The sequence below is a fragment of the Salvia hispanica genome, chromosome 5 (assembly GCF_023119035.1).
Source record: "Salvia hispanica cultivar TCC Black 2014 chromosome 5, UniMelb_Shisp_WGS_1.0, whole genome shotgun sequence".
Lineage (NCBI taxonomy): Eukaryota > Viridiplantae > Streptophyta > Magnoliopsida > Lamiales > Lamiaceae > Salvia > Salvia hispanica.
Genome location: NC_062969.1, coordinates 22811336 through 22825643, shown reverse-complemented (window position 1 = coordinate 22825643; position 14308 = coordinate 22811336). Strand labels below are relative to the sequence as shown.

The 14308-nt window shown below is 34.2% G+C and overlaps 1 protein-coding gene and 1 non-coding gene across 2 annotated transcripts; both read left to right on the top strand.

Annotated features, from left to right (window-relative positions):
- Positions 1–1276: 1276 nt before the first annotated feature.
- LOC125191387 (scarecrow-like protein 32) lies at positions 1277–3052 on the top strand. Its single transcript, XM_048088939.1, has one exon. It carries the CDS (start codon positions 1396–1398, stop codon positions 2767–2769), a length of 1374 nt encoding a protein of 457 aa, XP_047944896.1. The 5' UTR covers positions 1277–1395; the 3' UTR covers positions 2770–3052.
- A 1600-nt stretch (positions 3053–4652) lies between these two features.
- On the top strand, positions 4653–4725 carry TRNAF-GAA. The gene has a single exon. It is a non-coding gene; the product is annotated as a tRNA-Phe (tRNA).
- Positions 4726–14308: the final 9583 nt, after the last annotated feature.

Below are 14308 nucleotides of genomic sequence, written 5' to 3'. Positions count from 1 at the left end.
TTTGGGAGCAAAAAGTTTACTAAAAAAAGAAGTTCTTATTTTTCTAGGACAATAAAAATGGCAAATTATCTATTTTTATGGGATTTGGGAAGACCCATGACAAATTTGGTCACTCGCCTAAGTTCCTAAATTATGAGACCATTTAAGTCAGTAAAGTATCATTTTGATCAAAGTTTATAGTTAATCAGAAATCAATATCTCTATTTTTAATTTTACTTACGAGAGGCCCACTTGTCTTTTATTTTGGCGTGAGGTAGAGAATTCAAAAACAAAGAATGGAATGTGCGGTAGCCAATCAATCACACTATGGTAACTAATCAAGTGAAAAGAATGATTAACCCAAATTTACCTAATTAAAAAAATGCAAAACCACTTGTCGTATTTGGTATTAATGTGACAAATTTCACAAGAAGCTAGGCCGGCTAGGACAGCTTCTTAACTTTTTTCTTAACCAATTTTTCTTAATCAAATCTCGAATCAATCTCAAATTATAGATTTTTATAGTAGAAGCTTGTAAACTTTTGAGGATGAGACGAATTAGATGAAGTAATGTTATAAGCGTTGTTCCAAACCTAAATGTCCAATCACTCAATTAGTTAATCAGTAGGAAATATTTTTGCATTCAAAAGGGTCAAATTTGGTTCTATATATATCTACCTAGAATAAAATTTTAATGTGTGAAACTAGTAAATATTCGAAAAAATAATCCTAACAAAATATAAAGGGGGACATGCACGTATCAATATATATTTGTTTATGAAATAAAGATTGAAAATAAACAAAATTGGTACCTGTCATCTTCTTCAACTATTTGAATGGATGAGTGGATATTCTCTTGCTTTTGTCTAAGATATTCATCAGGCTAACCTGCTCGGGTTCAGGTCATTCCAATCAAGTTGTTGCGTTATTCAGTTACAGACCTAAGTTTTCGGGTTTTCATGTCAATCGAGCAAATTTTTTTTTTCTTAACCTATAGATTTATTGATATTTTCGTATCTATAATAAATCAATATTCCAGTTTAGGATCATTCGGATTGTAATTTTTTTTCTGACTATAAATTTTCAACCGTAACCCTAACCCTAACCATCGGTTGTTCTTGACATCCCTTATTTTGTCTTCCCTTAGATCTTTAAACAAGTTAGAAGATTCATGCACTCACTTTTTGTTTTGGCTTTTTATTGGGTTAGCCATTGATAGAGATATTCCTTTCCTTGTATTTATATTTAAAACCCTAGTTCCTAATGAAAGATGAAATTGGTCCCTTCTACTCTCTTTCATTTCTCTCTCTCTTTCTCACTCTCCAATAAATCAACATATCCTTGTATCTCAAATCAATGTTTAAGATCTCCCACTAATTCTCAAGAAAATAAAAATAAAAAAAGCTAAACATCACTATGAAAGCGGATGTAAGAGGCAAGAATCCATCACCAACCATTTCCTCTATGCAAAACCCTAGCCTCTTCACAAACTCACGCAGCTCCATCTCCAGCGCCGTCTTGACCGGATGCCTCGACGGCGCCTGCATCGAGAAGCTCCTCCTCCACTGCGGCAGCGCCCTAGAGAGCAACGACGTCACTCTAGCTCAGCAAGTGATGTGGGTGCTCAACAACGTCGCCTCTGCCATCGGCGACCCTAACCAGAGGCTCGCCTCGTACTTCCTCCGCGCCCTCGTCTCGAGGGCTTCTAGGGTTTGCCCTGCTACCATGAGCTTCAAGGCCGCCGGTGTCCCCCACCGCCGCCTTATGTCCGTCACCGAGCTCGCTGGCTACGTTGACCTAATCCCCTGGCACCGCTTCGGGTTCTGTGCCTCAAACAGCGCGATCCTGGAAGCGGTGCGAGGGTTTCCGAAAATCCACATCTTGGACCTGAGCATCACCCATTGCATGCAGTGGCCCACTCTAATTGACGCGTTGGGGAAAGAGCCGGAGGGCCCGCCAGTGGAGCTTCGGATATCGGTCCTCTCGTGGCGGCCCCCTACCCCTCCGCTGCTCAACATACCTATTGAGGAAGTTGGGCAGCGGTTGATCAACTTTGCCAGGTACAGAGATGTACCCTTTGAGTTTAATGTCATTGAAGTGGGGGGGCCACTGGAAGAGGAGGAGACAGCCGCCTCCTCCTCTTTCTATGACTTTTTGTTGAGTCAAGTCAATGCAGCCATGGTCAAAGTCAATGCTGATGAGGCCCTAGTTGTCAACATCCAGAACTGGCTAAGATATCTCCCTGACGAGGAAATTTCCTCGTTAGATAGCTCGTGTGACGGGATAATGTCGTATCGGGACTCGTTCCTCGAGTTGGTCGGAAGGTTGAGCCCGTGCCTGGTGACCATGGTCGACGAGGACTGCGATCTCGGGGCACCGAGCGGGCTAGCATCAAGGATAGTTTCGTGCTTCAACTACATGTGGATCCCGTTCGATGCACTAGAGACATTCCTGCCCAAGGACAGCTCACAGAGGATTGAGTACGAGTCCGACATCGGGCACAAGATTGAGAACATTGTCGGGTATGAAGGGGGCCAGAGGATTGAGAGGTTGGAGTCCGGAGGTAGGTTGTGCCGGCGGATGGCCTCCGCAGGCTTCATGAGTGTCCCCTTCGGAGAGGAGACTGTGAAGGAGGTGAAGGTTTTGCTCGACGAGCATGCGAGTGGTTGGGGGATGAAGAAGGACGAGGAGGGCATGCTAGTGCTGACGTGGAAGGGCCACAACGCGGTGTATGCGGGGGCATGGGTTCCACATGCCCCCGCATCCCATCAAAACAACCTATTGGTGTAATAGCTGGAGCTCGAGCTCGAATTTGTTACTGCCACATGTCTAATTAGGTGGCCTTATTGTCTAGGGCTGGATAGGTGCACTAGCTAGAATGGATCGATGGGACTAAATTAGATAAATAATTTGAATTAGACATATATGTAACTTTAGCAAGGGAGGATCGTGTTTTCATGATCAGTGGGGTATTAAAAATTGATGAGACAAAATTTCTTAGGTGGCCACACATGTAAGGTGACAATTAATAGATTGACCGTTGTATGTTTTTTTTTTGTTCTTTTTTTGCGTTTTATTTTCTTAATTATTGCAACATTTTAAGGATGCAATAGGAGTATCGACCTAGCTAACTTTAGGAGAGTAATTTCATGTCCATTAACAACAATTCGTTCATGAAAGTGAAGAAAATTAAAGAAAATGGCAATTATGTCTTTGCATGAATGACATCCCTAAACCTGATATGTAAATGAAAGATCAAGAAAATATTCCCTTTTGTTTTCACAAAATATTCAAATTAATCTATTTTTACTCTATATTTTTTTTACCTGAGACTCCTAACATTTGAATGTTTCAAAATTTTGATATATAGTGTGTAATTTAACTTATATATATTTATTTGGGGTGACGATGTCGATTTGTTTTCAAATGCACAAACTATATCTCTGTATTCACCCGAAATTTTAATACACATACGGCCCAGAACATAAACAGATATGGGCTGAATTTATGAAAAGGATTGGGCCTTCATTCTAACATTAGTACGACACTCTTTTATTAAAATGTGGCACTGTATTTTCTCAAAGAACTCAGTATTACATTCCTTCCAAAAAAAATAAAAAAAATCTCATATTACACTGATTAAACTACTAGACTTCATTTTGAAAATTGAATTAGGAATAATTTAATTGACAATTCCTAGTGTTAAGATCAGGTGAAGGAAAAAAAACTACTATTAACGAGAAAAAATTGGTAGGATCATAAATAACGAACGTGGATAGGGAAAGCTTCTAGTGCTTTCGATCTCCGGAATCTATAGAAATAAGTGTGGAGGGAGAGAATACGCACAGCAGCGTTAGACAAGAAGTAGCTATAATTTTTGATTAATTATTTTATATCTAATAATGATATCATACTACATTTTTATGCAAACTCGACATTTTCATTAAAGTAGATTATAAGTAAATATTAACAAAGATTACAATAGATATGGTAAAGAGTATCAAAGTTTGTAATTTCGTGAAATCAAAACTTCAAAAGTTTAATAGTAGAATCAAGCATGCATGAAACTATGAATAAGATATGAACAGTGTATAGATATATTGGGGCCTATATTAGGATTAATGTTGTTGATATAATTTGGGAAAAAAATATAGTACTGGTACCTATTGAAATGGTTCGTTTGAGAATAGAAATATTTTGAAATGAAAGAAGTTTCTTACTAGACTATCTTTGTCTTTCTTACTTGTATACATTCAATTTGAACGGCAGGAGGGCCTAATTTTCCTTTAGGGTCGCTAAAAGCGTCATGACCGCCCTTAAATCTGCAAAAATGACAATGTTATCTCTTATTAAAGTAAAGGAAACATTCTTCCTCTCCCGTTCGTTCACATTGGGCTCGAATCATTCACACCCAATTGATCCCTAAAAAATATGTTATCGATTCGCCATTGCCTAAACCCTTGAATGTGTTCGATTTGGCCTTTATCACTCATCCAGCAGGTTTTGGTCTTCGATTTCCAAAACATGAAGTGTTTGTTTTACCAACAATTATTCTTTGTTCTCATTTTTCTTTTTTTCTAAGAGTTTGGTAAACCTCAAATCACCATTTTTTACCCTTACTCGAGAGCTAAATGATTCGTTTAATAAATAAAAGAAGTAAAAATAAACAAATTGCGGGGATAGCTCAGTTGGGAGAGCGTCAGACTGAAGATCTGAAGGTCACGTGTTCGATCCACGTTCACCGCATTTGTTTTAACATTGTTTGATCATTCCTCCGTTAATCTCTATAATTAAACATTATATTTTCTATTTTTCTAATGAACATGCATGTATTTTCCAACCTTTGAATTCCAATATTTTGGAAACAATAATTTTTTTTAACTAAAATCAAAAGAAGATTTGTTTTAACATTTTTTGATCATTCCTCCATTAATCTCTATAATTAAACATTATATTTTCTATTTTTCTAATGAACATGCATGTATTTTCCAACCTTTGAATTCCAATATTTTGGAAACAATGATTTTTTTTAACTAAAATCAAAAGAAGATTTGTTTTAACATTTTTTGATCATTCCTCCATTAATCTCTATAATTAAATATTATATTTTCTATTTTTCTAATGAACATGCATGTATTTTCCAACCTTTGAATTCCAATATTTTGTAAACAATAATTTTTTTTAACTAAAATCAAAAGAAGATGTTAGGTTTCGGTAATCTTCAATGATATACTTTAAAGAAGAGTAAACATTTTTTTTTGTCCACGATCTTTGCCAAAGTATCATTTAAGGTCCGTGAATCTTGAAAATATCATTTGAGGTCTGCCAACTACGGGTTAATATCAATTGAAGTATTTTTTACTATTTTCAAATTTTTCTGGACGGAAAAACCCTCAATATTTTAAGGGTATATATTTTTAATAAACTTATCATATACTCATATTTTTTATAAATATCTTTACTATATATTTTTGATAAATTTTCTAAATATAATTTGACCTTCAATATTATCACTTAATTTTGTGACATGCAAGAAAAGATCTTTATTCAATTTTTTATTATTAAAGAAAAGTTCTGTATTAAATTTTAAAATTCTTTAATATAAAAAATTGAAGAAGCAATTTGACTTGCATGTCACAAAATTAAGTGATAATATTAAATGTCAAATTATATTTAGAAAATTTATCAAAAATACATTGTAAAGATATTTATAAAAAATATGAGTATATGATAAGTTTATTAAAAATATCTATCATTTAAGGTATTGTAGGTATTTTCGTCTAGAAAAATTTGGAAATAGTAAAAAAGTACTTCAAATGATAGCAACCCATAATTGATGGACCTTAAATGATATTTTCAAAGTTCACAGACTTAAAATGATACTTTGTCAAAATTCGTGGACAAAAAAGATGTTCCCTCTTTAAGTATATAGGCAAAAAAACATATTCCCCTCCCCCAAATAAAATCATTTGTCAATCAAACAAATGTGAATGAATACTATCAACTGACTGTACAATTAAAATGCAAAAAGAGACAAAACAGTACTCAATAAGAATAAAGCGAGAGAACAATGTAAAATTGACCCAAATAATAAATCCAAACGAAAAAAATACTACAAAAAGCATTTCATTAATTGAATCAAAAAGGCAAAAGGCAGTCCAAAAGCAGATGGAGCCACAAAAAAAGAATAGAAAAAACAGGTGTAGAAGTGGAAGCAAAGAATAATTAATTAATCAACTAATTAATTAACTCAATTATATTGATATTAATGAACATTCTTTACCCCTCCCCTAAAAAGCTATCCCTTACAGTCCAACAACCTTACCTCTAAATTCTAATCATGGCAGTTAATGTGGGCCCAATCTCCTAATTTTAAAATAATCATGATTCTCATGCAAAATCATGGATGATATTCTATTGATTATTAATAATAAAATTATCATATCTCGCTTTTTTAAGATTAATTATAGTGAAATGTGATCAAAAGACATTTTTGGTGGTTATCTTTTATAGCAGTTGTTTTCATTTTGTTTGAGAAAGGCTTTTGTTATGGACTAAAGAACTCATCAACAAAATTATGCTATCATGATAGAAATAATTCATTTGATCTATAAAGTTCACACTAATTAACACATATGGTTAGGGATGGTTCTTTTGTTAAGCCATCACTCCGAATTGTTTGTTGTTCACAACTACGTGAAATATGAATCTTTAATTAGCAATTAATCCTTTTTAGGGCTAATATACTCGTTGGTTATGATTAGTTCTTTTATCTGGTCACTATTTCAAGTTATTTATAAGTCATGACTATTTTTTTGCCGGACCACAACTAATTCTTTATCAAATTACCATTTTAAATCGTAGCGACTCTCAATGAAAACAATAATGTTAGTACCAAATTATACAACTTAAAGACTAACCTATCAAGAAATATAATCCTTCACAATCAATGTGAGGTATAAGAGTCCAATTTTGGGTGTAATAAAAAAATTCTTCACATGAGTTTCAAATTCAAAATTCAGTATAGCATGAGATCATTCAAATAATTTAATAAAATACTAGTTGCAGCTTTAAATTCATGCAAATTGCAAGTCATTGAATCCAAATACAATCTATACGAGATAGGATTTATTGTAACTTTTTATATTATATTACATTAGCTTATTTAACTTGAAACTATTATAGAACGAGCATGAAATTCAAAGTGAAACTGTGTTTAATTATTGAAGTCGCATTTCATTGACACTTCTTGTCATCTCAAATGTATGAGAAGAAGTCATCATTCTCACTTTTTAGTGTCACTTTCGTGTACTAGAATTTCAAATACATATCTTTAACTAATTATATCAAATAGTAAAATCTAACTAAAGAATATGTAGTCCTCATTAATTTGGAAGTGAGAAAAACATCTATTAATTACGTAGTTACTCTTTAATCCATATATACTTAAATTTTTTTTATGAGTCACAATTTTCAAAAAATGTAAGAGAGTTAATTTTGGTGATTTTTCAGCATTTAGTGTTTCGTAGGCATATCAATGATTTCGGTACCAATAACTAGAAGATATGCCAACTTAACTTGTTCGTAAAGTCTAACTCGAATTACTAAGTGAACAATCGAGCTATAATTTGCACTATTTTTATGTTATGACTAAAAAAATCATCAACTACCATGTTAAAACTAGAATTTCATAATAACCCAATTAAAAATACAATGATAAGACCTAAGAAATCAAACAAAAAGATTGATAAAAATCTGATTTTTTTTCCTTTAGAACCAATTAATTATCATAGTACTAATTAAATAGGGATATGATTTGTGTTTAAAAAAATTAAGAAAAGTTGGTGGAGAATCAAAATAGTATCTCTTGAATGAAGTGAAGAGAGAGAAAGAAATCCATTGGTAGGGCTTGAAAAGTCGAGCCAATGTCAGTGAGCATGATAGGCATGCGTTTCTTCAATCTTTTGCTAGATTTGATCTTACGATCCTAGCATGCATTTTGTTACTTACAATTTTCTGTTTTTTCAATCAATATTTTCTCAGATGTTGGGAATTTTCATTGCCTCATTTTCTGTTTTTTAGCTTTTGGAGTTTTCAATATTCTCACATATATATAGATATATATACACCAATGGCAATGCCAAGACATAATTGAGATGGGTTTGGGAATAAGGAGTCAAATCAAGAAACATAAATTCTTCCATCTCTCCTTATGCATCAATTCATTGTTTTTGTTATGCTGTTCCAATAATAGATTGTAGGTCAAATTGTCACAATAATAATGACTATGGTCAAATTTTGGTATTTTAAAAATTAGTTGGGAAAATTATTTTTGGAGTTGTTCATAATCATCATATGATAAATTTTTTTGGTAAAACTATATCTGATACGACGATTGTGATATCACATGTGGGCATCGCTACTGATAAGTTGAACAATGTCGTATGTTCATAAAGAAAATAATTTCGTTTAGTTGAAAAACATCAACAATGTATTGCACGTTGGAGACTGGATTTTTTAGCTGTGGTATAGTTGCGAACAAATTCAAATTTCGTAGTTTTTCCGAGTGATTTTTAAAGTTGAAGTACGAATCAACATTTGACCAAACTTTGCAGTTTTGCCCTTAATAGTAGTATGTCCTCGATATTGTTTTTCACTACATTCTATTGTTGCTCTTTATTACTCCATTGGTGACTGATGGTACTCTTGCTTGGAACTAATATGAGTTTTAATACAAAATGCCGAAGTATATATTATGTGCGAAGAATGAAATTCAATATAATTAGTAATGATTTAAGAATGTACCTTGAGTGGAGAAAGTGAATAATTTGATGAAAGATTGAAAGTAGATAAACAAGACAATTTTTTGTGGACGTCAAATTATGAGTACTATTTTTTTTTTAATCTTGGTTGATTAATATCTATGTAAGGGTTTAGGGTTACTCATATACAAAGCTCGTGAAATAACAGGACTATTCAACTTACGTTTTACGCAAATGATCGATGTAGCATATTTGCATTTAATTCAACTGTAATACTGTGCTATATAAAAAGAATATAGTAATTGAAATAACAATATAAAACGAAGATCTAGTTTGCTTTACGGTTTCTGTATCTTGATAAGGATTAAAATTTCAATATTATCTTGATTTATAATTGCGGGCATAATTTCATGTCACGAATTAAAAAATATGACGTCAATGTGATATCAGAATTTCGCCTAAAATTGAATTTGCTATTAAAATGATCCAGTTAATTTTAGGCTTGATTGAATAATGATAGTATTACTTTTATTTGAATTGGAATATTGAACAGTTCAAACTTGAAAGTTGTCATGTACTACTACCAGACTAGAAACAATATATTGTGTAGGCACTAGCATTGTACCCTAAAGTAGGAGTAGTACAGTATCATTGTTATTTAAAGAAAGATGTTAAAATTGATATTTTTTGAAATAAATGTTTTAGCATAAGTAGCATCTCAATATTTATCTTTATAGCATAAGTAGCAAATTACTCCCCCCTTCCATAATTAGGAGTCCTATTTATGACACGAGTTTTAGTGGAATATGAGTCCCCCTTATATAAATTAGTTTTACAATAAAATGTGAGTGAAAAAAGTTGGTGGAATGTGAGGTTTACTTACCATTTATGGTAAAAGTGAAATATGATTCTTATTGTGGGACGGATCGAAATGACAAAACATGACTCTTGTTATGGAACGAAGGGAGTAATGTGTACGCTGTTGCCTTCGACAACTCTTCAGGGTTAGGAGTCACTTATGTTTTTCATATGCGGTCTATTACTCGCGACAACAGTTGTATTGCTTCTGTCTTCTGATGTCATGTATTGCTTCTGTCTTCTGATGTCAGAGATAACTTTTTTTTATTACGTTCGATTTCACGAATTCTGCTTCCAGGTATATCTCATGTATGATGTAACTATACTCCATATAAATACTTGAAAATGAGTATGAAATAAATATAATTATTACAGATATATAAAGTTGATTAGAACTTTTTGACTAGAATAGTGGATAGATTCAACATTCCCTTTTTTGTGTCATTCACTCCAATATATGGGAATGTGTCTTCCGAAGCTTTTTTTTGCATCGAAGTTACACCTTAGTGCGCAATGGCATGTCACTCATTCTCTTTTCACCCAAAAACCTTCGCATTTCCTCACACAAATATTCAATTACTCTTTTTAATTATAACTAATTAATGGTTTTTAAAATTATTTATTTTCGTAATGGTGGTACATTTAAATTTGCAAATTACCGATGTTAAAGAATCTGATTCTCTTAATATCGTTTCATCTGACATTTTCTGCAGGTCAACGAAGAGCTGTAAAAGTCACAAAACTATTATTGAATTAAAGTACAACAATTGTTTATTTTTATTATGTTTGTCTTATTTTTAATTTGGTGACAAGATGTAATATACGCCAATTTTCAATGAGGCGTTCTGAATTAATGTTATTTGAGACAATCCATCAATCGATTTATAATTTTAAATTGATAGTCTGAATTATACATCGTAAGATGGTAGTAATTGCAAAACTATAAAGGGCAATCGCAATGCACTAGATTTTTGGTCCGGACTTGTAGCTAGGGCCAAAGCGGCGACAGCGCTTGCGGCCGACGTTGTGGTTATCGGCTTATCGCTGATGATTAGGCTGTATCATGGTCCGTAATTGTGGCCCAATGATTAGGCTTGGCCACGGACTGCGCTTGGGGCCATAGTTGTTGTCTAATTCTGGGGTTGCACATTAATTTTTTTTTTTTCGTTTTTATTTTTATTTCCTTATTTTCTTCATTTTTCTATTTTCTTTTATTTTAATTTTATTTGTTGGCATTTCAATAAATTTTGTTTATTGTAGAAAGATTCATAATTATTGATAGAGTAATGAGTTTGTATATTATTATTTTATAAATTTTAATTTTCACAAAAAAACAACGTGTTGCAACTAAATATAAAAAAGTTAACAAGCAATCGTGATTATGTAGTTTTTTTTTTTGAGTTATATTCTTGAAATTGGTCTATAAATGATTTTATAATGAAATAAATGGTGAGACCATAAATATTTAAGGTTGGACTTAGTATATGACTTGTGTTGTGGTTTGAAATGTAGCCTGAGCTGTGAGTACCTAAAATTGTTGTGTGGTGCTGATAAAGCGTCTCATAAATTAATTCGAGCATATCAAGAAACAATGTATCACATAAGAGTCTATATTTCAAATGAGAATCCGATAGTGTTATCGTGGCAATAATAGGTATTGTAGTAACTTATATGTTTGGGCACATTTTGCAATGAATTAACTTTGTGTTGTGCTACGTATAACAAGTTCACGATTTTTGTAAAGCACGTGAAATTAATTTATTGCACAAAAAGCGTGTTTTGCACGTGAACTTTCGTTGCTAAATTACTGGCGGAGTTTACCATAGGTAACGTCTTTACTAATGTACCGTGTTTGGATAGCTGCCATTGTACACCTATTGTTGGAAGATATTGGAGGATATCACGAGAATATTGGGATTGATCCTTGATTGATCTCCTTCCGTAGATAGAATGTAATTCCTGTAAAATAGGCAAAGATTAGTTTTTCCTTATGTAAATATCTCTAGACCTATAAATAGGTAAATCAGTGTGTAACGATGATTCATTCCAGAAAATACACAATTTCGATCCCTAAGTTTATTTCTTCATGGCGTCAGAGCAGGATTTCTTAGGGCTCAGAAAAATTTCATCCTAGCCCAATCATACCAAAACTCGGCCAAGAGGCTGAAACCAAACCAGAAACCAGAAATTCATCCCTATACACACCAAAATGTCAGATTCCGATGAGGAGAAACCAACAATTGAACCCTCGAAATTGAGGTCAAGCAAGAACGTTACCGTAGCATTCAAACTAAACGGGAAGAACTACCCGCTATGGTCTCGACTTATGAAAGTCGCGATAGGAGGAAGGAGAGGATACTCTCACATAGTTGATGAACCGCCAGAACCAGAAAGCAAGGGATACCGAGAGTGGGAGGAAACCGATCTCGTGGTTTTTTCGTGGATAATCGATAATGTCGAACACGATATAATTGCTGATTTTGCTCACCACCAAACCTCCAAAGCTCTGTGGGACAACCTTCGAATAACATTCGAAAGCAAGGCAGATTCGTTCCACATCTATGATCTGGAAGACAAAGTAATAGCAATCAGACAGGGCAACTTGGATCTTGAGACATATTACCGTCGGATCCATGGATTATGGATCAACGTCGATAGGAGCCAGAAGCAGCCCGTGACATGCTGCGATAAAGGGATAAAACAATTCAGGGATTTCACAAGCGAGAAAAGGTTATTCAAATTTCTCACCGCATTAAACCCAGAGTATGCTGCAATTCGGCGAGATATCCTCAAGATGGAGCCGTACCCCTCAGTCGAAGAGGCATACGCGGTGGTGAAGAAGGAGGACTATGTGGACGGGGTAGCTTACCATGGGAGTGCAATGCTGGCTCGCGGATCCACAAATGAAGAGGCTTGGCTGTGGCACAGAAGACTAGGACACCCTTCCCATGGTTATTTTAAACTTTTGTTTCCAGATTTTTTACTGCCTAGAGATTTTTCGTGTGAGACATGTGTTTTGGCGAAAAGCCACAGACAATCTTTTAAACCTTCTAATACCCGTATGCAATCTATGTTTGATTTGATTCATGCTGATGTGTGGGGCCCTGCACCTGTTATTGGGGGGAATGGTTTTAGGTATTTTGTGACCTTTATTGATGACTGCACACGAATGACTTGGATATATTTCTTGAAACATAAATCTGAGGTAGTTGAAAAATTTATCTTGTTTTTTCAAATGGTCCATACCCAATTTCATACCACCATCAAAGTCCTTCGGTCAGACCATTGGGAGGCAACACTGAGGATCGTCCGATATTTGAAGGGGACGGTTGAACATGAGGTGCTTTTCGAGAAACATGGCCACTTGGAAGTACATGGGTTCACTGATGCGGACTGGGCTGGTAACCCGAATGATAGAAAGTCAACTGCCGGATATTTCACTTTTGTTGGAGGAAATCTGGTCACTTGGAGGAGCAAGACACAGAAGGTGGTAGCCCTCTCAAGTGCCGAAGCAGAGTTTAGAGGGATTAAGAGTGGTCTCACGGAGATATTGTGGTTGAAGAGGCTCATGACAGAGCTTGAACTTCAATCGGAGCAACCTTGCAGACTGTTTTGCGATAATAAAGCTGCAATTAGCATTTCAGAAAATCCGGTGCAACATGACAGAACCAAGCATGTGGAGGTGGATCGACACTTCATAAAGGAAAATCTTGAAGCTAAGATTTTCGAGTTTCCGTATGTCAAGTCAGAAGATCAGTTGGCAGATATATTGACTAAGGCGGTCAACTCGAAGTCATTCAGAGAAGTATTGGACAAGTTAAGTATTGGCAATCCCACTACTTAACTTGAGGGGGAGTGTTGGAAGATATTGGAGGATATCACGAGAATATTGGGATTGATCCTTAATTGATCTCCTTCCGTAGATAGAATGCAATCCCTGTAAAATAGGCAAAGATTAGTTTTTCCTTATGTAAATATCTCTAGACCTATAAATAGGTAAATCAGTGTGTAACGATGATTCATTCCAGAAAATACACAATTTCGATCCCTAAGTTTATTTCTTCACCTATGATTAGAGAGAAAAGCTATCGGAAGACTTCATCATTACATTACTTTGGAGTATATGATTATCATCATCACGGTCATGGACATGGAAATGGTAACCATTTTTGTGGTAGAAAATGGAACAACAAAAAGGTTCAGGTGAAAGTGGATGGTGTTTAATCCATTATAAATTAGGGGTGTGTAAAAGATTACTCCCGAATAAAGTCGGTTATCTGTTAACCGATAACCAAAATTATCGGTTTCAGTTCGGACCGGTTTTGTTTAAAATATCATTAGCTATTGGTTATAAGTGACAATCGAAAAAATAACCAAATAAACTAAAATAACTAGTAATAAAATATTTAAATTGACAATGGACTAATTTTGGGGGAAATCTAAAACTACAAAAATGTATTGCTTTTCTTTTGGGGACGGTTGAAGCATATAAAATTATGACTCACACTTACTAAATTATTACACCCTCCATCCCAAAAAGATTGTCCCATTTCCTTTTTCACACTTGTTTTGCAAATAAATAATAAATAGTTAAAGTAAAGAGAGAGTAAAGTAAAAGAGAGAATAATGTAGAGAATAGTTTTACCTACATTATTCTTTCTCTTATTTTACTCTCCTTCAACTTTACCTATTTATTATTATTTTTATAA